The sequence below is a fragment of the Stenella coeruleoalba genome (assembly GCF_951394435.1).
Source record: "Stenella coeruleoalba genome assembly, chromosome: 17".
NCBI lineage: Eukaryota > Metazoa > Chordata > Mammalia > Artiodactyla > Delphinidae > Stenella > Stenella coeruleoalba.
Genome location: NC_137163.1, coordinates 14,405,663 through 14,428,408, shown reverse-complemented (window position 1 = coordinate 14,428,408; position 22,746 = coordinate 14,405,663). Strand labels below are relative to the sequence as shown.

The 22,746-nt window shown below is 48.9% G+C and overlaps 1 protein-coding gene across 10 annotated transcripts in view; it reads right to left on the bottom strand.

Moving 5' to 3' along the window:
- The window catches only part of MTSS1 (MTSS I-BAR domain containing 1), a 260,477-nt gene that overhangs the window by 8,531 nt on the left and 229,200 nt on the right, over positions 1–22,746 (bottom strand). For all 10 annotated transcript variants that reach the window (XM_079902289.1, XM_079902291.1, XM_079902290.1 and 7 more), the window contains 4 exons: positions 8,864–9,021; positions 7,330–7,437; positions 5,956–6,053; positions 3,452–3,671 (listed from right to left, as the gene is read on the bottom strand). In XM_079902289.1, the coding sequence (XP_079758415.1) occupies positions 3,452–3,671; positions 5,956–6,053; positions 7,330–7,437; positions 8,864–9,021 (584 nt within the window). The remainder of the gene's footprint in view (positions 1–3,451; positions 3,672–5,955; positions 6,054–7,329; positions 7,438–8,863; positions 9,022–22,746) is intronic.

Below are 22,746 nucleotides of genomic sequence, written 5' to 3'. Positions count from 1 at the left end.
GTGTGTGTGCCTGGTTCAGGGGAGTGTGGTCAAGGCGCTGGACTCCCTGTGTTCTCTAGGGCCTTTCTTCCTGTGCCATAGGCCCAGGGCCCAAGGGATGCCATGACTTTTACATCTCTCAGGTGTCCAGGCGTTATTGCAAGAGGACTGACCCCCAACTTGGGTTTTTGCTCCATGTCTGCCTAGAATGGCCCTAATTCCTGGACTCACTTCCTTCATCCCATGCAACCTCTGGATGTGGGTGGCTTCCAGCTATGAAGCTGCATCTTCACAAGACATGATTTTAGGTCTCTCTGCCTGGGGAGTGATTCTGAGGTTTGAGGCAGTGAATCCCAGTGGTTAGGGCAATGTTTCCAGTGGCCGCATAGGGAGAAATGAAGCACCCTGGCGACCTCTGGGACATCACGGAAAGGAGGTCTGGCTTGCGAAAACATCTCTTCAGCCTGATTTTATTAACCATCCAGTCCCTGCCAGTCTCCCGGTGTCGGCCAGGGAAACCGCTCCCAGCTCCTAACCTTCAGCAGAGGCAGAGACTGCCTGTTAGCTCACCACTACATCGTGACATTCTGGTCCTGTCCTGGCATGTGGCAGGTGTTTAAAAGTGCTGAATGGATGAGTGACAATGACCATATCTCTTCCATGTAACTGGGTCCCCCAGGATAGTGCTTTGGGCCCACCCAGGTATCTGCTTTAAGTTTTCTTCACTGTTAACTGCAATCTCATCCCATTTGTATACGGAAGTCTGCGTCTTCTCTACTATTTCCCTGGAAGTGTCCCTGTATTCACTGGCAAGGAAGCCAGATCCGTGTTTCTGTCCACCCCTTTCACCCGCCAAAGAAATGTTCCTACAAAAGGACAGATCCTTAGCCTCCCATCCTGCAAGAGCAAGGAACTGAAAAGGCATTCCACAATGCATGCAGCTCCGAGGAGCCCAAGCAAGGCCAGGCCCCGTGGTGGAGGTTCTGGCCACTTCCCCAGCTCGGTGTCTGGTTAGCCATCCAGGATCTGAAGTCTGAAGGTTCAGATTGAAGTCTTTTTTCTGCCACTTCCCAGTCAAGGAACCATGGACTTAATCTCTCTAAACCTCAAATTTTTTTTTCATCTTTAGAATAGGGATTAATAATATCTATCAGATGAAGATTAAATGAGATACGGTGTGTGTACACCTCTGTATATAGTGCTTAATCAACTATAAATAAAAATCAGTTATCACTGTAATTTACCAGGACTATTTATTTTGGTTCCTGTAACTCAAATGTGTTCAATTTGAAAAAAGAACCAGTAAATCACCCCAGGACTGCAGGTTCGTATTTTCTTTTGACTTCTACTCATTTTTTTTCCTGAAGAACTCCTTGCCTTGATGGAGTGAACGGTTCTAGGCAGGAGCCTAGCTGCACACGTGGTCCATGACTCCTGGGCACACATGGCATAATTTGAAAAGAGCAGAGTGGAGGAAAACGGGAGAATTCTGAACACATCCTGCCACGTGGCATCCACTTGCATCCGTGTACCTGAGGGATCGCCCCCTTTCAGACGTTTGCTTCCTTCCTCCCACCCAAATTAAGGTAACACTACTTCCTCCAGGAGACTGTACCTACCCTCTGGCCTGTGTGATGTGTACAATTTCCTTAAATTTCCCCTCTGCCTTAGAAGCAGCTGTAATGGCTTTTTTAAAAAACAGAATTCTCAATTAAATTTTGCAGTATCCCTGAGTTTATTAAAACTACCCTGGAGTTGCTAGTCAAGCATAGCTTGGGTACCGGCTTTCAGATTTCAGTAAATCCCAACAAGCTGCCTTCCGCTTCCCTCGACATTACTGGAGACAGAAAGCCCGCTTCATTCAGCCTGATCCACACACGCACAGCAAGGCTGGAACACACAGCTTCTTTTTTTTAGAAAGCAGTGTCAGTGCACAATACTTTGTTAATGTGTCAGTTGTTAAAAACACACACAGAATGACGCTGCACATTAGAAAAGCCTTCGAGGAACCGCAAATCCCTGCTCCCCCTCTGACCACTCTCACTCTCCGCTTGCAAGACATGCAGGTGCTGTTTAGCGCCACACATAGTGGGGACGGACAGGGGACAGGTGGTGACCCCTCAGAGACTGAGCCAAAGCACCCCAAGCACATCAGGACTTAAAGCTGCAGCTCTGGCTCCAAGCGTTTCCATTCAAAATTGAGTGTCGACCCCAGGAAGACAGAGAGAGGCCACAGTCCCTGGGGACGGCTGTAAAATGCCAAAAGGAGCACCGGGCTGAGCAGCTCTGGGTTCACCGATGTCAGCCATGTCAGGCGAGTGACCTAGGCTCCCCAAACACCTCAGATGCTTCTTCTACGTAGAGTGCTCCCCAGAACACTCTGCCAGGGGCACCTTATGGCCAGGGCGGTGCAGAAAGGGTGCTGGACCAGTTGCCAGAAACCCTGGTTCCAGATCCTCAACCTGCAGGTCACATAACTGTGCGACTCGGGCAAATTGCGTTACATCTCTGAGCCTCCATTTCCACACAAAACAGGGGTAACAACACTCTGCGTGGCTGTTGGCAGGACTACACAGTTAACACAGGCAGAAGCTCCTAGGATGGTGCCTGGCACACAGGAGATATCTGGTGACTGTCAGGCAAACTGGATACCTGGATGAACAAGACAAGCACGTGACCTTCTGAATCCCAAGGAGCTTGAACCAAAGGCTGTGGTCAGCCTCAAAATGTCCACGACGGGCTCGGAGCCACCGCTCCCCAGCGGATGGTGCTGAGAGGCACCCTGGAGGTTCACGTTTCCCAGTGTCTACAGGTAGGTCGTGCTGCTTATTAATCTAGAGGCCAACCCACTGGCACAAAAAGAGGACAGAGGGGAGCAGGTGAAGGGTGTTCCGATGCCCAGCTCCTGCCTTCTGCTCTGGCTGGACCCACTGGGCTGGGCGCCTAGCGCCATCTAACCCAGCTGTGGTCAGAGACTCAACACCTCCCCTGCTCCCAGGAGCAAGGTGCCAACAGCACTACCTGCATGGGCTCTGAAGATGCTTTCTCATTCTCAACACAAATTGATAAAACGAAGCTGAGAGTGCCAGGGCAGGTCTCCAAGGCACTGTTCAGTGACAGAAGCTCCACCCCCATTGGCAAATGCCCATTAATTACTACATCACGCTAAGCCGGGCACTTACAGGGACACCAGGGAGTGGCCAAACCTCTTTGAGTCTGTGTACATGTGAAAACTCCCCAAATCAATGCAGTGACTCAACCATCACCAGCATAATGATCGTAAGCTTCAACCCCCCACTTACGGTATCTCTCCCTTTAGGAGAGCAGCTCCTCTAGAGATGAGAAATTAAACCAGAGGTTTCCCGTCAGAAGACAGGGGTCTGTCCAAGCCCAGGTCCCTCTCTGGTTCCAGCCACTGAGGGTGGTCCAGACCCCAGGTGCTGCGGCTGCTCCAGGAGCCAAGGACCCTTACCTGGTTGGGGGCCTCCGGCGGCATGGGGGATGGCGACTTGGACTGGAAGGCGTCCTGGGAGATGAACCCTGAGTCATGGGAGGACACGCTGGACAGCCTCACAGGCGCCTGCTGGGCCAGGCTGGAGCCGCGGTAGCGGTAGTGGGAGCTGGGCGAGTGCGAGTGGGAGCCGTGGGAACCGCTGGACCGCGAGTCGCTGCTGTTGACACTGTTCAGGCTACTGCGGGGGCAGCGGGGGAAGGGGGACAGACGACATGGGACGACAGGGGAGAACATCATGCAATCAGCCCCCGGCCCCAAGAAGCAGTGCAAACGGCGAGCCATGTTTTCTAAACACCCAATCATTAAGCTAGTAAACAAAAGTGTTTTCCTGTGAGCAAGGGGTGGGGGGGACACCAGCCACAGAAACTCAGTTCTCCGACGGCACAACGAGGCGTCCTTAGGATGGAGGCCCGTGATTCTAAAGCTCTGCTCTGTCACCTGCCACCAAAGCCAGGGGACCCGATGTCCGCGGCACGAAAAGGGCTCATCTCATCTGCTCGCAACCACTGTGACCCTGAAGCCAAAACCGCTAAGGCTTCAGCATGACCCGGTTGGAACACCCAAGCGTCTCCTTTCGATGGACAATCTGGGTCCAGGAAACCAAAGTCAACCCAGCCAACCATCGCTCGGCACCCAGAGACTCCTCAAGGAGTCCCCCGTACAGAGTATCAGCAAATCGACTCTCTTTGTGTCCATGTGTTTTACATTTTATTTACAAAGTTGGTGCTTTAATGAATGGCTTGACCCTGAACACAGGTGTTTCTCTGTTAAAATACCTGTGGGCCCGGCAAACAGAACACGAGGCAAGAGGCAGGCAGCTTTCAGGGACTAAAGGTCATCAATCTAAGCTGTTTGCTTCCAGGATGCAACAGTAAACAGGATTTCAGAAAATGACACATGCCCTCTGGTGTTCTGTCTGCGTTCCATTTCCAGTCGTAAGAGACAGGTCCTACACTCTGTCTAATCACTCAGATTACGAAACCCAGAAAACTGGACAAAGTCTTGTGGTCCAAACAAGCAGAGATGACATACAAGAGCAGCTGGAGAAGCATCGGAAGGCGTGAAATAAACAACCCAGCCTGGGATGAGGATGTTTGTGGTTTCTGCTCCTAAACCCGCAAGAGATTCTTGTCAAATTTTGCAAACTCGGACAGCTAATAAGGTAGTCTAGGGCTGCGTGACTGTTCTATACCAGAATTACTTGTTCCAACAGATATAGGGCAGTGTGCTGGAGGGAAATCCCTGGGGACATTTGCCAGGGGTAATTATCATGATTTTTTGCTTTTCCCCCTGTCAGCCAGAGGAGGGCACTTGGACACTGACAACAAAGCTCATTGCAATTCCACTGCAGCAAGCTCAGAACTGGTGGTGTCCACGTGACATGATTTTCTATTGAAACTAAAACTGTAGAAAGAAAAGATACTTATGCAGCTTTGTTTTACACTAATCGAGATAGAGTTTTCTTGGTTACCAAACAAAAAACGTCCTCAGTAAAAAACGTAAGTAGATGTGTCATACACACGAACACACACGCAGCGCACAAAGGATGACAAGAAACCAACCTCTTCAGGTTGCTGAACGTCAGGATGAGCATCTTAAGTCTGAACTTCCTGCTCCGTGTACACTGCACAAGCTCAAATATGAAATGAAACACACGCACACATGTGCAGAGAGAGATTACCAGACACAGATTCGGCAGATCTATCCTGCTCTTTGCTCTCAACGCTAATTCACAGGAAGTGGGAATTCGTTTGGCTTTGAAAAGTCAAAGAAAAAGATGAGCAGGTGAAGTGTACCAAGAAAGGAATGATGCACGAGGATGTTTCCACCCTCACGGGAAGAGAATAAACTTGGCGGTCAGCAAGCCAAGAATGGTGCTCAACAGAAAACTGCCAGGAAACGGCGTTGCCAATGGCAGAACTATTCCAATGGATTCTCGCTGTGAGTCACTAGGTAACGCTAGTGCTTCACAGAGCAGTGATGGGAGTGGTGGGAGTGGTTAACAGATCAAGAATTCTATTTACTTTATGAAGCCCTGAGACCAAAACTGGGGGGCAAATGAGGGCATGAGCCACTGTTACTGCCTTCACTTGTTCTGGCGACAGCAAGATGAGTCTGCACAAGAATCAACCTCTGTTTGCCCTATTTTTAGCCCATGTGCTTCTTCCTCTGCTAAACAGGAAGATCCAATGCGAATTCGTAAGATGGGAAAATGCGTACAACTACACTGAGTGAGAAAGCTGTGGCCACTGGTCTAAGACCTGATGGGATTTTCCTTATGACCCGAAACTAATCCAGAGACTGAAGAGTGAGACCAAAATCATGATGGGATCCTTTCACCTGATCACCATTTCCTGTTTCAAATGAGCCATTTTAGAGCTCAAGACTGACTCTAATGCTCACATTAGCATAAAGAAAAATGCTGTGTCCCTAAAGCAGTGGCCCAGCCCGGCCTCACTTACCTGCAGACACTTGATTTGCGGGACATGGTGGTGCTGGGGGAAGAGGGTGGAGTCTGGTACGACCAACTGTAATCAGAACCTTTCAAGTCCAAAATCACCTAAGGGGACAGAGCCAGGAGGGTAAGCAAGGTGTTGAGAAGCGAAACATTATCTGTCCAATCTTAACAGCCATCATAACGTCGAAATTCTGCCATCATCGAGGAGTGGGGATCAAAGAAAAACATGTTGTTAAGATCTTTTTTTAATTAAAGAATCATAGTACCAATTCATCAACATCACAATCCTTTTTCTAAGACAAGCAAAAATATAATTAATGCGAAGAGGGGAGGAAAACCACGATATATCCGTCAAAAAAGAAAGAGAAAGATTTACAGTTAGTTACATTAACGATTTATAAGAGCCACTTACACCCAAGGTTAGAATTTGTAGGGTTTTTGCTTTACACCACCACATAGACAATAATGGTTTCAGGATGTGTTGATCTTATTACATCTTAGCTACCTGATATTCAGTGGTCAATTGTGCCCTGTTTGACCCTTAAAAGCTGACAGAATCAAGAGAAACCAATTCTTTCACAATTACTTCTACATCTGTCTCCCTCACTTGACAAAGAGCTGTTTGAGTATAAGGTCTACCTTCCATTCATACAGTAGGTGCTCAATAAATGTCTACTTACTGAGTGAATGCCTGCAGGCTATAGTCTGATAAACACAATTTCATAGGATGGAAAATATAAGCTCCCAAATTTGTCTCCCTAGTTGGCTCCCAAGGCAGTGATAAGAATTTTATACAAAAGGCAAAGGCCAGCACATGATTTATCACCTGTTCACCCAAATATGTCTCTTCCCACTGGATACAGTGTTAATGTCACATGAACCAAATGAATCAACATTTAAAAAGTCACCTTGTTCATAAGATAAGAGAAATCCTCATGCACTACATACTTAGAATGGGAGAAATTCAGTAAGAATGATTCACAATGATGACCAAGATACACCACTGTCATGTCTCTAGCAGAGTTTATTTCTAGAGGGTCAGTGAACACATGGTTAAGAGCATGGGTTCTGGAAATTGACAGCTTGGTTTAAGTCCCAGTTTTACCAGTAACTACCTGATTAAGTGACTTTCTCTCTCAGTGCCTCAAGGTCCTCCTCTGTAAAATGGGGATAATAGTAGAGAAAGTCTATGTAAAGAGCTTAGAGCAGCGCCTGGTACACAGTAGGTGCTGTATAATGACTAAGGAAGATAATTACTATGCTTCACGGTGTAAAACATGAATGTTATTTAAAATGAGATATTGCTGCAAGGAACCCTCAGGGCCTTGAACCTTTGTCTCTTTGGCTTTCTCTCCCACGCTTACCCCTTGACTCCTACCTGTTCACTTGAAGAGGGCAGCTTGTGAGGGTCCATGGTCAGGCTTTTCAGATCTTCTGATATGGTCTGCAGGTGAGTTATTTCCCCTAGCATTGAGATTTCTTCTTCCTGAAAGTAATTCACAACCCGTTATGAGTGAGTCACTTTATCATCTTGATCCAACTGTTTTTATTAGGGACACTATCTAACACTTTCAGCTTTTCAGAAAAGGCGTGCAGGGACTGATGCATCTTTGCCGAAGCTATTACCAGCCCTTTTGTGGAGGAAGTGGAGAGGAAAACGAAATCAGCCACGATCATGGAGAGACTTGTGCACCTGGGACAGGGGTGAACGGGCCACAGCCAACACGTGGGGCTTCCTCGAAGTGTCTGGGGGCTGGCGGGCCTGCTAGGGTGGTCCGCCTGTGTGTCCTCACAGGATCCTGCAGCACAGCCCCTCTGCAGGCCACGACCTGCCCTCCCCACCCCCGAAGTCACTCGGCTTCAGTGGACGGCAACTATTTGGAGATGCTTTGGTCCAGATCTGATAGCCCTTTGTGACAGCACATGTGTGTTCACTGGAGGTTAACTTCCCCCTTCTTTCTTGTTTTTTTCCACAACGTAATCAATGGCAAGTGAGGCAGGAACTATGGAAGAAACAGCCATTCACGTTACCAACGCACCAAGCTGCAGCTGTGGGACCAGGGAAGCACGAGTCAGGGAAAAGTGCTACGCTCAGGGGAAGAACTCGGATTTGGGCACCTTGCTACGGCTGAGCAGAGGGAGTTGGGGCACTTCTACCAGCTTCAAGAACACCTACAGCGTAAGTTTTCAAGGCATGCAGCCGATTTACTTAAAAAATAAGTCTGCGTTGATTCACTGCGGCTTTTCCCATATTAACCTCACAGTCACTCCTTGGCATTCAGCTTGGTCAGTGGGTCTCAAAATCAGCTGGAGGACTTGTTTAAAACCCAGATGACTGGGTCCTCACCCCCAGAGTTGTGGATTCAGTAGGGCTGGGTTGGGCCTGAGCATGTAGGTTTCTAACCAGTTCCCAGGTGCTGCGGCTGGCCTGGGGAGCACACTTTGAGAACCACTCTGCAGGGCCTTCTTGACTTGGGGAGAAAAAGTAAGTGGAACCATCAGTGCTTAGAACATAGAGTGGGCCATGCAGCCATCAGCAACTTGCAGACAACTATTCACCCATAAAAATGACTCCACCGGGCTTCCCTGGTGGCACAGTGGTTGAGAGTCCGCCTGCCGATGCAGGGGACACGGGTTCGTGCCCCGGTCCGGGAAGATCCCACATGCCGCGGAGCGGCTAGGCCCGTGAGCCATGGCCGCTGAGCCTGCACGTCCGGAGCCTGTGCTCCGCAATGGGAGAGGCCACAACAGTGAGAGGCCCGCGTACAGCAAAAAAAAAAAAAAAAAAAAAAAAAACGACTCCACCATCACGATTCCTGACACACTGCAGCTTCTTAATGCCTCCAGGATAAATAAGGAGGCTCTCCTCCAAACTGCCAGTTTATGCCTTCTGGAACTTTCCACCAACTCACAATCACGGGCCGCAGCATAGAGATGAAGGTGCAGAACCGGCCACGTTCTTCGATCAAAGCCTTCCGGACTGCCTGCTTTTCTGTTTCTTCCAACAGGAGATACTTATCGTTGACGTCTTGGAGCGCGCTGTCCAACTGGGGCTGGATGTCACCTCGCCCTGCAAACGGAACAAAGCCCCAAGCTTGGCATGCTGAAACACCAGCTCCTGGAACCAATGCCCTCCTCCCTCAGGTCCTTGCTGGAGTAGAAACCACAATCTTCCAGGACTTTTAAAAAGTATGTATTTATACCCAGAAAGGATTTAAAGAAGCTGTTTTTCTAGGGCCAGCCACTTCCAATTTCCAATGCCCAAAGAGCACATTTATCCTGGTTTATTCACGACAAGTAAAATTTCCTGGGGTAACTCGTCCTGACCTGCATTCTGAAGAGGCTAAGGGATGAACAAGGTGAGGGCCTATGGATGTTTCCAAAAATGGGCACAAGCTGGCTTTGCTGGGTCATCCTCAATGAAAGAGCCTCTGTTTAGACAGAAGTTTCTGTCCCGGAATACAAAGGTGGCAGGCATCAGCTCTCTTGGCTCTGGGGGGCCCCTGGGACGCCCTGGCAGTTACTTTAATTCCCTAGTGGAGAGTCCTGAATGCCCTTCCTGTAGAACAAGCCCAGCAGCAGAAACACCTGCAGTCAGGTCTCTGCTGGTGGAGGACTGAAGGGGGCCTGGGTGCGGAGCCTGGCCCATGCCCGGGAGTCATCTGGCCCTGTCCACACAGCCCGGTTATGCAGAGGCACCCATTTCTAGACTTGTCGACAACTCTAGAACTTGGTGAGGCAACTATCTTCATAAAGTCTTATTTGAATGCAGCCATGCCCATTCATTTACAGGTTGTCTATACCCGCTCTCGCCACCACTGCCGAGTAAAGTTGTTGTGACACAGACTGTTTGGACCCTGGACTGAGAAGGTTTACAATCTGGCCTTTTACAGAAGTCTGTATAAACATGGGCAAACAGGCACTGTGTCAGAGGGCATGGCTACTGTAAACGTGATCTGGGGACAAGAAGGGGACTGTCCCCGAGACCAGCTCCTGAGCTTCCACACTGGGCTCCCATGCTCACCTACCACCTGAACCAGAGGAAGAATTTCTAAACTTCAGGACGGAGTCCAGCCCCCAGTGAAATGCCACCTGTGTATACAAGTACTCAATAGGTGTTTAATAGATGTATACAACAAGTACTCAATAGATGCTTTAAACAGAATATTGGAGTGGAGGGGCAGTAGGGGTTATCCAAGCAAACCTGCTCCCAGTTCAGAGGAGGTGGAGGCCTAGAGAAGGGGAGGGGCTGTCCAGGGCCATTCAGGGGGGCAGGCAGAGTCAGGGCAGAGCCCACACGGCCTGACCCTCTGACACTGGACCCCTCCTCCTCCTCTGCCGGCTGCCTCAAGCCGAGGGACTGGATTCCACTCGCCTCCTGGGAAGAGGCCTGACCGGTCACCACGTACCCCTCCTTAACAATGCGAATGCCATAGAGCAGGAGGCCCCAACCCCTGGCCTGTCCGAGGCCTGTTAGGAACCGGGCTGCACAGCAGGAGGTGAGCGGTGGGCAAGTGAGGGAAGCTTCGTGTGCCGCTCCCCACCCCTCCCCATTGATCCCCGTCGCTCCCTACACCTCCCCATCGCTCCCGTCGCTCGCCACCCCTCCCCACCGCTCCCCGTCGCTCCCCACCCCTCCCCGTCGCTCCCCACCCTCCCCGTAGCTCCCCACTGCTCCCCGTCACTCCCCACCACTCCCTGTCTCTCCCTGTCGCTCCCCACTGCTCCCCACCGCTCCACGTCGCTCCCCACCACTCCCCACCCCTCCCCGTCGCTCCCCGTCGCTCCCCACCCCTCCCCATTGCTCCCCACCCATCCCCGTCACTCCCCCGTTGCACCCCATTGCTAGCATCACTGCCTGAACCTCCCTCCCCAACCCCTGTCCATGGAAAAATTGTCTTCCACGAAACCAGTCCCTGCTGCCAAAAAGTCCCCGCTGCCGTAGAGAACACTAAATGCAATGTGTTATCTGGTTTGAAAAAGTAGAGGGTCAGGGAAAACGGCCTCGTGTGTAGGAATATATTCTGTATGTTCTCACAAGTAGATGAGAAAGCTTCATTTGGAAACAGAGGCAGTCAGGTGTCAACAACATCCAACTAGCAAAAGTCACTGGATTTTTGGCAGGGGTTAAGTCCTAAGTTAGCACAAAAGGGGACTATCATGGGCAGTCAAAGGTCACCCTCGAAACCGCCTTAGATGGCATTCAAGTATAGTCCGTGCTCCGTATGTGGAGCCCTCACTAGTCAGGTGAGCACAAATGTATGCTGGGTACAGCAATACACAGTGTTTAATTCCATGCTGGAGGGATTTTATCCAACGATTACATTACGTGAGAATTTGCTCTGAGAAGTTTCGCTGTGCTTTCAAGGTGACCCACTCACCCATTCCTCCACTCAGTCATCGGTCACCATCTCCCATCCTACACCCCCCATAATTCTACCAGTTTTTCCAGTTTCTCTACCATGGTCACTGTTTCCATTCCTTCCGCCAGGATGCCAGAGAGCCACCCTCCCACATTACCTGGCCCTGAGTCACAGGTTCCCCAAGTTTTTAGTGGACAAGACACTTGTCAAAGCATCCTCCCATTCTCCCAGGGGACTTGCAGGGAAGCAAGGGCTCCCTCTTGACACAGGCCTCATGGAGGGTGGGTGCACCTCGAGCCCCATGAGACTGGGAGTTTTCTCTACTTTTTTTTTGGCCACGCAGCACGCTGCCATCAGGGATCTTAGTTCCCCGATCAGGGATCGAACCCAGGCCCTCAGCAGTGAAAGCACGGAGCCCTAACCACTGGACCACCAAGGAATTCCCCAGCATTTTAAAATAGAGGAAACTCTGGGAATTCCCTGGAGGTCCAGTGGTCAGGGCTCCATGCTTTCACTGCGGAGGGCCCGGGGTTCGATCCCTGGTCGGGGATCTAACATCCTGCAAGCCCTGCGGCAAGGCCAAAAAAACTTTTTTTTTTTAAATAAATAAAATGCTGACTTGCGCAGATGAATCCACATACACCGAATGTGTACATGATACAAGTCCTCTGGTAATGAAACTCCCTGTGTCTCTGCAACCTGCCAAACAGCCTGGCCAACCCCGGGCCCTGCAGGTGAGGCCACATGGTTACGGCTGCTCCAGAGGCCTCCTTGTAAGCCTCTCAGCCTCTCCAAGGATGCTCCAACTGAGGAACCACAGAGGGCTGCAGACCAGGTCAGCATGTTCTTAACTCCAGAGGAGGGAGGGCTGATGATGGTAGCAATTTCTTTCAATACCAACTTACAACTATAAGAAATTGGGGAGGTATCTTTACGTCCTTTCACAAGTTATAAGGCACACACCTATCTGTAATTAATGACACTGACTTTTAAAAATACACTGACATAGGAAAGCAAAGTGACTAGACCCAAGTGTTACCTAATCTGGTAAATATAAGCTTAAATTATTCTATGATTAGTCAAGTTATCTTCAATGTGCATTATGTTATAACTAAAGGACTTCCAAATTGTAGTATTCTAAAATAAGTGTAATCTATAAAGACTGCTATAATTATAGTGAGTACATTTCCATGTGGGATATATCATAACCTAAAAACACAATGTTTATTTCTTAAATTCACTAACACAACATGTAATTATATTTATTAAAGAACGACTGTGGAAAAAATTATTCCATGTCCCTGTTGGATGTACTGATTTTAAGATATAGTCATCTTTCTAGATCCACAAATTCAGAGTTGTACTGGAACTGACTTAATATAGAAAAACCTGTTCATTTCCCTCCCATCAGCAATGCGAGGAGACCCACTGCTGATGACCTCAGTACAGGTCCTGGCCATGCCAGCTCTCACATGGACTTGACCCTGTCACCTATTTCACCTCTGCTACTGCCACCCTCACTGTGCCACCTTGATCTCTCACCTGGACAGCTCCATCAGCCCCTAATAGGCCATCCTGATTGCATTGAGACCAGCTCGCCCAGAACAGCCCCAAATTCCTTTCAAAATGTAAATCTTATCACTTTTCAGTAGCTCCCATTGCTTTCAAGAAAAGTCTAATGTCCTTAACATGGCCTGTCCTGCAAGGCATGCGTGGGTCAACTTCTTAGACCACCCTCTGCCTTTCCTCCTCCCCTCCTCTGTCCACTTCCCAGGCGCTTCTCCAGGGTCTGGCTCCATACCTACACATCCACTCTCCCTCCCCACCTGTCTAGCACCTGTTCACCCTGCAGGTCCCGGTTCTTCACGAAAGCCCTCCTTGAACTCTCGCCAGACTAAATCCTCTTACTTGATTCTCAGAAGTTCCTTATACACAGCCTTCACAACACTCCTCCCAATTCTAAGTTTATCTTTATTTCTCCAGTTCTTTGATTGATGGCAGTCTCCCCTACTGATCAGGAAGCCCCACGAGGACAGAAACCACAAATATTTTGGCTCAGTGCGGTATCTTCTCTGTCAGCACACCTGCTTGTAAGGCAGGTGCTCAAATATTTGCGAATGAATGAGGCACTGATATAACAGCCTGATCTGAGTTTGCTCACTGGCTCAACCATCACGCCCTTAAATGGCCTAACAATGGAAAATGAGCAAATTCCAGAGCGGTCCATCAGCCAAAAGAAGAGAGGAGGTGCCCTCAACAGGCTTTCCAGACAAAATTCCTGAGCAAAGCATCACTTGTGACCTTTTCTGGAAAATCTAAGTCAATGCAGTCTCGAGAATTTTTTTTTCCCCTGCTGGTTTCCAGGTCTTGGTTGGATTCATGCTGGAGAATTCCGCTGAACAACAGCCAGCAGCCCCTTACTCCCTGCACAGGGGAAGTCATGTGATTATTCTCTTTACAAAAAATGCTCCTGGGGCAAAGCACTATTAATGGGCACCGTGTCATGGGCCAAAGCAGCACCCCTAAAGGAGAAAAGATTTGACTTTTTTTTTTTAAAGGAGAGAGAGGTCACAAAGCATTCTGGAATGAAACCAAGATCCCATATTTTCCCAACATTTACATTTTAATTTTCCTTAATCTACATACACATAAACGTTCAACGCAGGAATTAACACCCCCATTTGGCAGAGGAGGAAACTGAGACTGAAGGAACCAGGGTGGCTTGCAAGTCCCTGAGCTAGGAATGGGCGCAGACAGATGCAACCCTCCGTCTTTCTCATTCAGAAGCCCACATTCTTTGTAGCTTCATGCTCACAGCAAACATAAACCCTGGGGACAAGGCGGAAGGGGCTGAACGTTCTACATAGTAACAGCCTGATCAAAAAGGCAGCCAAGTGCTTAGCGTCATCTGGAACCTCCCAGCCTCTCCCTACACGCACTGCAGCCCATACCTGAGCCTCGGGGCTGAACCAAGCCAGATGCAGGCAAAGGGCTTTCCAACGGGCGAGAATCAACCCAAGACACACTGGGCCAAGCTCACCGTCAGGAACACATCCAAAGTCCTCTTTTCCCCCAGACAGACGTATGGAGAAGCCATTGGAACCCCACAAAATAACTTCCATCTGCCCCTGACACACTCATGCAAATACCGTATTTCATCTGAAGACGCCCACATTTTCACGTTTATACCTTACAAATTAAGATGTCTTACAGTCAGTGGGGATGTCATCGTGTAATCGGCATTTTTTTTTTTCTTTTTTCATCAGTCAGAAAATAATAGTGGGCTTCCCTGGTGGCGCAGTGGTTGAGAGTCCGCCTGCCTTTGCAGGGGACACGCGTTCGTGCCCCGGTCCGGGAAGATCCCACATGCCGCGGGGTGGCTGGGCCCATGCGCCATGGCCGCTGGGCCTGCGCATCCGGAGCCTGTGCTCCGCAACGGGAGAGGCCACAACAGTGAGAGGCCCGCGTACCGCAAAAAAAAAAAAAAAAAAGAAAAAGAAAAGAAAAAAGAAAATGATAGTGCATCTTACAACTGATGGCATCTGAAGTCAATGGAATACGGGATATAAATACTGAAACATGGGGGTATAGTTTCAGAAATAGACATGCAAGGTGATGCTGGAGATTAGAATTTGGAGTGAAAAATTCTTTTTCCACCAAAAGGTGGCTATCCTTATTATCGCTACATATATCATCTTCTACTCTTAATATCCTGCAGCGGTTTTTGATCGATTCCCCAAAGCAAAACCAACCAGAAATCAAGAGAGAGAGAGATTTGATCATATAAGATTGGAAGCTTTTGGACTTAACCATTTTCTTTTTTTTTTTTCTTTTGACTTAAACATTTTCAAACAAACTCAATTTCTGTTATTCTTTCAACAGGCTGTGCCTCAGTTTCCACTCATCTGTTAAATATAAAAAACAGTACCAGATTCGCATGGTTGATGTAAGACCAACCAAGTGGACTCATTCACTAGAGCATTCAGCACAACGGCCAGCAGGTGGTCAGTGCTCGGGAAGTGGCAGGTGCCATCGGCAGTCGCGCAGCATCTCTGAAGTCCTCCTTCTAACCCGGGGCACCACAGCCGGGGACGGCATGCCTCCGTAACGATAAAATGCGACAGAAACTCTGAAGCGGCGAGCTCCAGTGAATCCATCGGCGTGCCTGGCGAGGGCACAGCAGCTCTGTGCCCACCCCCGCCCCACCTCGCATCCTACGGAGCTCTTCACCTGGACGCTCACTGGTTTCCTTTATAATAAGTCAGCAGCTGTAAGTACCGTGCTTTCCTGAGTTCTGCGAGTCCTTATAACAAATTGTCAAACCTGAGGCGGTTCACGTGAGAGCCTAAGTTTGAGATGGGCTGGGCGGAAGGGTGGGTAGCCTGCGGACCCCACTTGTGGCTGGTGAATCTTGAAGAGGAGGAAGTCTTGTGGGACTGAGTCCTTAGCTAAGCCAACTCCGGTAGTTAGTATCTGAACTGATGTGACTTGCAGGACACCCTGTTGGTGTCAGAGGACTGATGTTAGAACGTAAAGGCCTCCGCCATCCCGGGGACGGCTTGAGGGCAGAGGTGTCTTCTGCTTCCGTGGCTGCCAAGGGGGTGCAGCCCAGAGAAGGCGCTTTATATCTACTTCCTGAATGAGCGAAGATGCGCGCTTGCCTCACAGGGCTGCTCTGCGGCGGTCACTGGGGATGTATGAATGAGAGAGAGGCGCCGGAAGTGAAGCAATAAACCCCCCGAAAGCTGTGAATGGCTTGCAACTCAAGAAAGGCAGGACTACACCCCCAGTCCTGCACCCGCACCACCAGCTCAGCGTTCTCGGGGTAAATCAAAACCACATTGTGCAAGGAATCAATATTTCAAGCACGTCGTCCTTTTTGTCCTCCGGCAAAATTAACACGGAGACAAGCACTGGGCTCCTGCTGGGCGTTCTCCCTGCCCCCTCCCCCCCCCCCCCACTGTAAATACATCTTCCCAGCTTCTAAATGCAGCCACAGGGAAGCCAGGCGCTCCAAACCTTGACAACAGTCTCGTCACGCACAGGGACGTTTCAGGGCATCTGTTTCCGCTCCCGCAATGAGCCATCTGTAGCCAAAGTCACAAGCAAGGCACCTGATGAGCTGCGTCGGGGCGAGGCTTTCCCAGAGACCAGCTCTGCGGAGGAAGGGAGCTCGCAGCTCTGGGCCTCGGGGGGATCTGCTCGGTCTGTTTTTACCTAGAATTACCTGGTGTGAAGTATGACGAATGAGTCCCCTGGCCTCCCAGGACTACATGCTTTCATCTCAAAATGCAACAGTCCCTTTCAGGAACTTCTTGGGTGGGATTCCAACATCTCTATTGACTGCAGTTAGGTACAGCGTTCCGAATGCCACCCGGGGTCTAAAAAGTAAAGTGACCGCTGCTGCTTGTACTAAGATAGAAGGAGTCGGGCCGCCCCTTCGTTATGCTTTCCCCCATCGGCCCGTTAGCACAGGCTGGCAGGGTCGGCTGCCATCACCCACTGACCTCTCCCTTCTCTCTCCTTGCTCTGCTGACTGCTTTACCTGGCATTTCTAGGGCCAGAACCTTATGTCGGGCTGTGGTTCTCTAACACTGACTCATTAAAAAGTCCATTTCACACAGGTTGCCCCATTTAGTAAAACTGTACCCATTCCATTATTTGCTGCATAATTAAATGTGTACACTCCTACACCTTTCCCAAGCCTAGAATGAAGCAGTGACTCAATAATCTTCCCTGCTACGTTACGTGCAGTTGCATCTAAACATCCAGAAAGACCACAAGGCTACGTACAAGTAAGGGGTCCAGCAACCCCTGGAGGTCTAAGCAATCACCCGTCTGCATCTACAGTCACCCCCTTGACCTCAGAAGGAACTTTTCCAGCTTTAGTTCCAATAGAGAACAATCATTGGTTTGGGCTCAAAGTACCCTTTTCCCAATCGCACTGGTGTGGCAATCCATCCCCCTCCAGGGATGCCCACTGGAGGCGAGCGGGAAGTGGGGAAGACGCCTGGAATCATGGACCAGCTCTTTTCACCACCTCACGTCAGCATTCAGAAAGGACCCTTGTTATTTTCGGTTGTCCCTTTGCAGACAGCTGACACGCATCACGGGGAGGTGGTCGGAGAAAACGTCCAGAGGAGATTTCTGGGGCTCGCTGCCTTCTTCCAGGGCTGGGTCTTGCAACCTAGATCACCGGCAATACAGGGCGGGCCACCCGTGGCTCCATGCTGACTCCAGGGGCCCAGGAGGTCCTGGGGGCATGACAATTCCTGACCACTCCTGGAGGCACACCACGACAGATGGGGTTAACCGCTGAGAGGGTCTCCTTGTGCAGGCCACACCACCTTCTGAGCAGTCTGCTTCTTCTCCACCTCCCCTAACTCGGCAGTGGGAACGGAGCAAAGAAGCCTCTGCACTGTGCCAGGCGAGAAAGTCAGCTGACCCATGAACAGATAACCCAGACTTCAGATTTGTAGGTGGGAGCTCCCTCCGGGCAGGAGGGCTCCCAGGGCTACTCCTTTTCAAAACCCAAAGGGGGAGTGGATGGAGGTGGCTGACACATACTGTTTTCACCACTGAGGCAGGGAGAGTGATCCACTCGTTGACTGCAGTTTCTGGGGCATCCTGAGAATGGTTTTTGCCAGTTTTGTAAGCACAGAAGAAATGGGTGAGGAAATGCAAACATTCACCCTGATGCAGCCAGGGGCCGCGGAAACCACTGCGCCAGTGGAAAGGCTTCAGCACTGCACAGGCTTTTTGCTTTCTCCGCATGGAAGAAAAGAAGGGTGATGGGTGGAGAAGTTGAGTCCAGTATGGGGTCTGATCAGAAATGGGGCCGAGTGATAGAACCATCTGGAGGCAGGTAGCTGAGGCTGACACGGGGTGTCACTGTGGTTCTCAGTCCACCCAAGGTGGAACTGTCAGTCTCCCCAAAAGGTGACTTGGGGTATCACCCGCACTCCCCCTCCGCAGCATGGTCACCTTTCCCACGGTTCTGGTGCTCCCGTCTCAATGGTGAGGGCTCGCACTGTCCCCTCTACCTTGAGCAGCCCTCGTCCCATTCTCCACCAGCTGACCCCTCTTCATCTTCCTCATCACCCACCCACACCAAGCGTGCATGGCTTCCTTGCGCCTTGCCTACACCTTCCGCTTATACTCATCGTGGTGCTGAGCTCACCGGATTAAACTACAGCTGACCCTTGAACAACACGGGTCCACTTATGTACGGATCTTTTTCGATAAATATGGAATCGGTTTCCAAATCCACAGGTTCCGCATTCAACCAACCATGGATCGTGCGCTACGTTCACAATCCTTGGTTGAACTCGCAGATGCGGAACCGTGGATATGGAGGGCGGACTATAGGACTTGAGCATCGCATAGTCTGAGGCAGGTCCTGGAATCAATGCCCCTCGGGTACCGAGGAACGACTATAATTGGTTTCCTTCCGCTACAGTCTCAATTCCTGGAGGGAGCAGTGTATCCCTGGCTCAGTACACTTTATTGAGTTGTAACTTTCTCCCCTGTGGAGGCCCCCAGTCATTGCTTATGCAAAATTCAAGGTAAATACTTCTAACTGACGGAGGGAAAGTTCTGTATATACATATTATTTTCTTCTTTTGTTAAACCAGGACATTTTAACTACCATGAAACTTGGTTAAAATACAGATCTCCAGGTTCAAACATGATTTAAAACTTGTAAACTAAAATTTATGAGGGCTTCAAGCCACACAGCTTTCTGAAGTTTTTACGCCCAAGTTCACTGCTATAATCATATGCCACTGTGGCTTAGCCCTGTGAACGGGCCCCTGCAAGACAGAGAACTAGAGGGGGCTGCAGAGATTCTCCCTAAGATGAGCAGAATCTAAGTCACAAAAGGCTGCGTGGTTCCTTTACTCACCCCTAATCCTACTGTCCGTCACTTAAAACAAATAGCATGCCCCGTTTACTCCACAGACTCATGCCAGGCTTTCAAGCAAAGGTTCCAGTAAAAGTCTGAGTCCTCAAATAGGCCACATATTGTATGATTCCCTTTATAAGAAATGTCCAGAATAGGCAGATCCAGAGAGACAGGAAGCAGAGGAACAGTTGTCACGGGCTGGGGGAGGGAGAATGGGGCACGGCAGCTTTAAAAGGAAAGGGATTTCTTTCTGGGGTGATGAAAACGTTCTGAAATTAGACAGTAGTGATGGTTGCACAGCATTGAGAATGCACCAGAGCCACTGAAATGTACACTTTAAAATGGTTAAAACAGTGCATTTTATGTTATATGAATTTTATCACGATAAGCAAAAGAATGGCTGTGTCTTACCTTCCTCCCAAAGGTGCACTAAAAACTGTTCAAGCTGTCTCTGAACCACAACACTGAGGACTGGAGAGGATTATCACCTTTAAAAGGTGGGGGACACTGGGCTTCCCTGGGGGCGCAGCGGTTGAGAGTCCACCTGCCGATGCAGGGGACGCAGGTTCGTGCCCCAGTCCAGGAAGATCCCACATGCCGCGGAGCGGCTGGGCCCGTGAGCCATGGCCGCTGAGCCTGCGCGTCCGGAGCCTGTGCTCCGCAACGGGAGAGGCCACAACAGTGAGAGGCCCGCGTACCGCAAAAAAAAATAAAAATAAAACAACAGCATCTTAAAAAAAAAAAAAAAGGTAGGGGACACTATCCCAACATCAACGTGACGGGAGGGAGGCAGAGCTGTGTCCCCCGTGACAGCTGGTCATCCCAGCCGCACCTGTCAGAGGGGACCTGTGTGCTTCGGGTTCATCGTAGGTGACAAAATCCGATGCAAAAACCTCTTTGGAGCTGCTCAATGCAAAGGCTCAGAGAACACTCGGGCACACTCAGGCAAGATAAACTACACGGACGGCTCACAGACAGACCTTTCCGAGACACAGGGACAGCCACGAGACACCGAAAGCGACTTGAGGTTTTTAGTAGCGTTGTCACTCACAGAATGAGGGTCAATTTTCAGTCAAGAAGAATCATTTTGATTTACTGAATTTGAAGATCTGATACCTTTGAAGTGAAGCATTCCACAAACTCTGCTGAAATAAGAAATACTTTCGATTTTTTAAAAATAAATGGTTGGTTTTGAAAAAACTATATGGTCCTGGGGGGACAAAGTTAAAGATATGTGGCAAGCTTAATACCACCAAATCCGATCTGGGAATTATTCTGAGGAGTTATTTAGCGTAGCTCTCCACGTTTTGTTTGTGATATAAATACACACATATACACCTAGATATGTATGTATAGTTATATTTATTTCGTGTGGAAGGGAGGGTTTAAGTCACTCTGTATTTCTTTTTTCCATGAGTCTAATGCTGAATTATGAGGATGCAGAGACTCCTAGCATGTTGAGCTAACCCATTAAAGGGCCAGACTTCAAAGAAAGAAAATGATTGACTGAAACACACACACACACACAGTTTTCTTAAAGTTATGCAAGATTAAGTAGGCACCATTGATTGTTCTGAACTGGCAGGAAAACTGGGGCAGCTAGCATAGGTCTGGACAACCACGGAAAGCCCACAGTAAGGACCACACCGTGACCAGCCACCAGAGATTCAGGATGACAGACTTACCGAGAGCGTCCACTGGCAGGGGGGGGGCGTGCGGTGAGAAAGTGCAGGATACACAATTGACACAAAAAGGAAAATAATAAAGTCAAACTGGTATTCGAGCAGCAGTCTTACCTTTCTTTCATGTGTTAAAACAGTCCGTGGCTTGCCACCGAATTTTACATTGGGGCGATTAAACCCACATCCACCAAGAGCTGCAAATCCAAGTTCCCTTCCTTCACTTGCTAATGGCCTTTCCTTCTCATCTAAACAGACATCTTCCTAGTTAGTAACCAGCACCCCTAGAGAATGCAGCAAGGTTTTTTCTTAAAAAGATAAATGAAGACTATATTCCTGTAAGAAGCCAATTAAGATGCTTTAACAAGAAGAGCTTTCAAGTGTAATTTACTGTAACTTTAAAAGTAACTAGGGAAACCAGGATCAAAAGTTCAAGCTGGGGTGAAAATGAAAGTTTAAAAAAATTTTTAAAAATTTAAAGAACTTAAAATTTTCGTATAATAGCAAATAATATGCTAATATGGGACTCTGGGAGTCTGTTTCTTAGATTTATAATATTAGCTTTGCAGCCTCTGGTGAAAACAACTATTTCAACGTCAGGCTCAAGGGTTAACATATTAAAATGTTCCAGTTCCCTCCCTCAAAGTCTCTGATAAACTTCTAGTAGTTACAGATGGAAACAGAAGGCTTTACCATAATTAATTTTTTAATTAAAATTAATAATAACATGAGAGCTAACTAAATGAGAAATAAGGCTTACCATCTGTACAGTAAGGTGGCAGAAGTGGGCGAACAGCATAAAATGTTTCCCACTTCTGATCCTCTTACTTCCCCCAGCTGGGTTACAACCAGCTCTAGGACCTCAAGGGTCACGAGCTGACGTCAAGCAGCAGGGCTCGATGAGGGTTCAAGAGATGCCACTCAGAACCTGGGGCTGCTGGGTCAGCCCCGCAGCCCCTCCCCACCCTCCTGGCTGCCTCTGTCTTGTCCCCCTGACCACTCAACAAGGCGGCTCTGCCCCCATGCACCGACCCTGGGCGCTGGCCTGGAACTTCTCGGAGGGCCGGGACCATTCCTCCAGCCCCCAACTCCCTGCCTAGTTTTTACGCCCGGTAGGTGTTCAGTAGCCTGCCTTCCACAAAAATAGGTACATTCACCCACAGATGGAGCACATGTCAAGTTGTTTTAAAATGATTTTAAGATAAAGTCTAATCAAACCCCAAAAACCATTCAGAGTTTTTTGACAGTGATATTTAAATACCTTTAGAGTAAAAATTACCCTTCTATAGTATAGTAAAAAAGAGTCAAACAAAGAATGTGGCAAAAGGTGATACAGCTGCAGAGTGAAAGTTAAGGTAAATTAGTCACACACAAAAATAACACCCCATATGTGCCTGCCTAGGTCAAAGGGAGTGCCAGAACCATGCTTAAATGTATAAACGCATTTCAACTTTGAAAAGGAGAGTCAGAAGATTTTTTTAGATCAAAGATCACAGTTTTGGAAAAAGGAGTGGCAGAAAGCTGTTTGATGACCTTCTGAAAACATATTTAAGAGGAAGTGATTACTGCGCTGTATAAACCAGATTCAGTTCTATCAAGACAAAAAAAAAATGTATCCAAAGCATTGGATAACTCTCAGAAGGAACTACCAACACTTTACAAGAGTCTAGGAAGCTACCACTTGAGCACCTGAGGGAGATGAAACCGACAGAGAGGCCTTTAGGCAAAAGGGGAAACCGTAGCTAACCAGACCCCAAAATAACTGGGAGTCTCAAATAACCAGATTTCTTCCAGCCCTTAGCTTGTACTGTTTCCATTCTCAGGCCATACTGCTTCCAGGAGAGCACTTC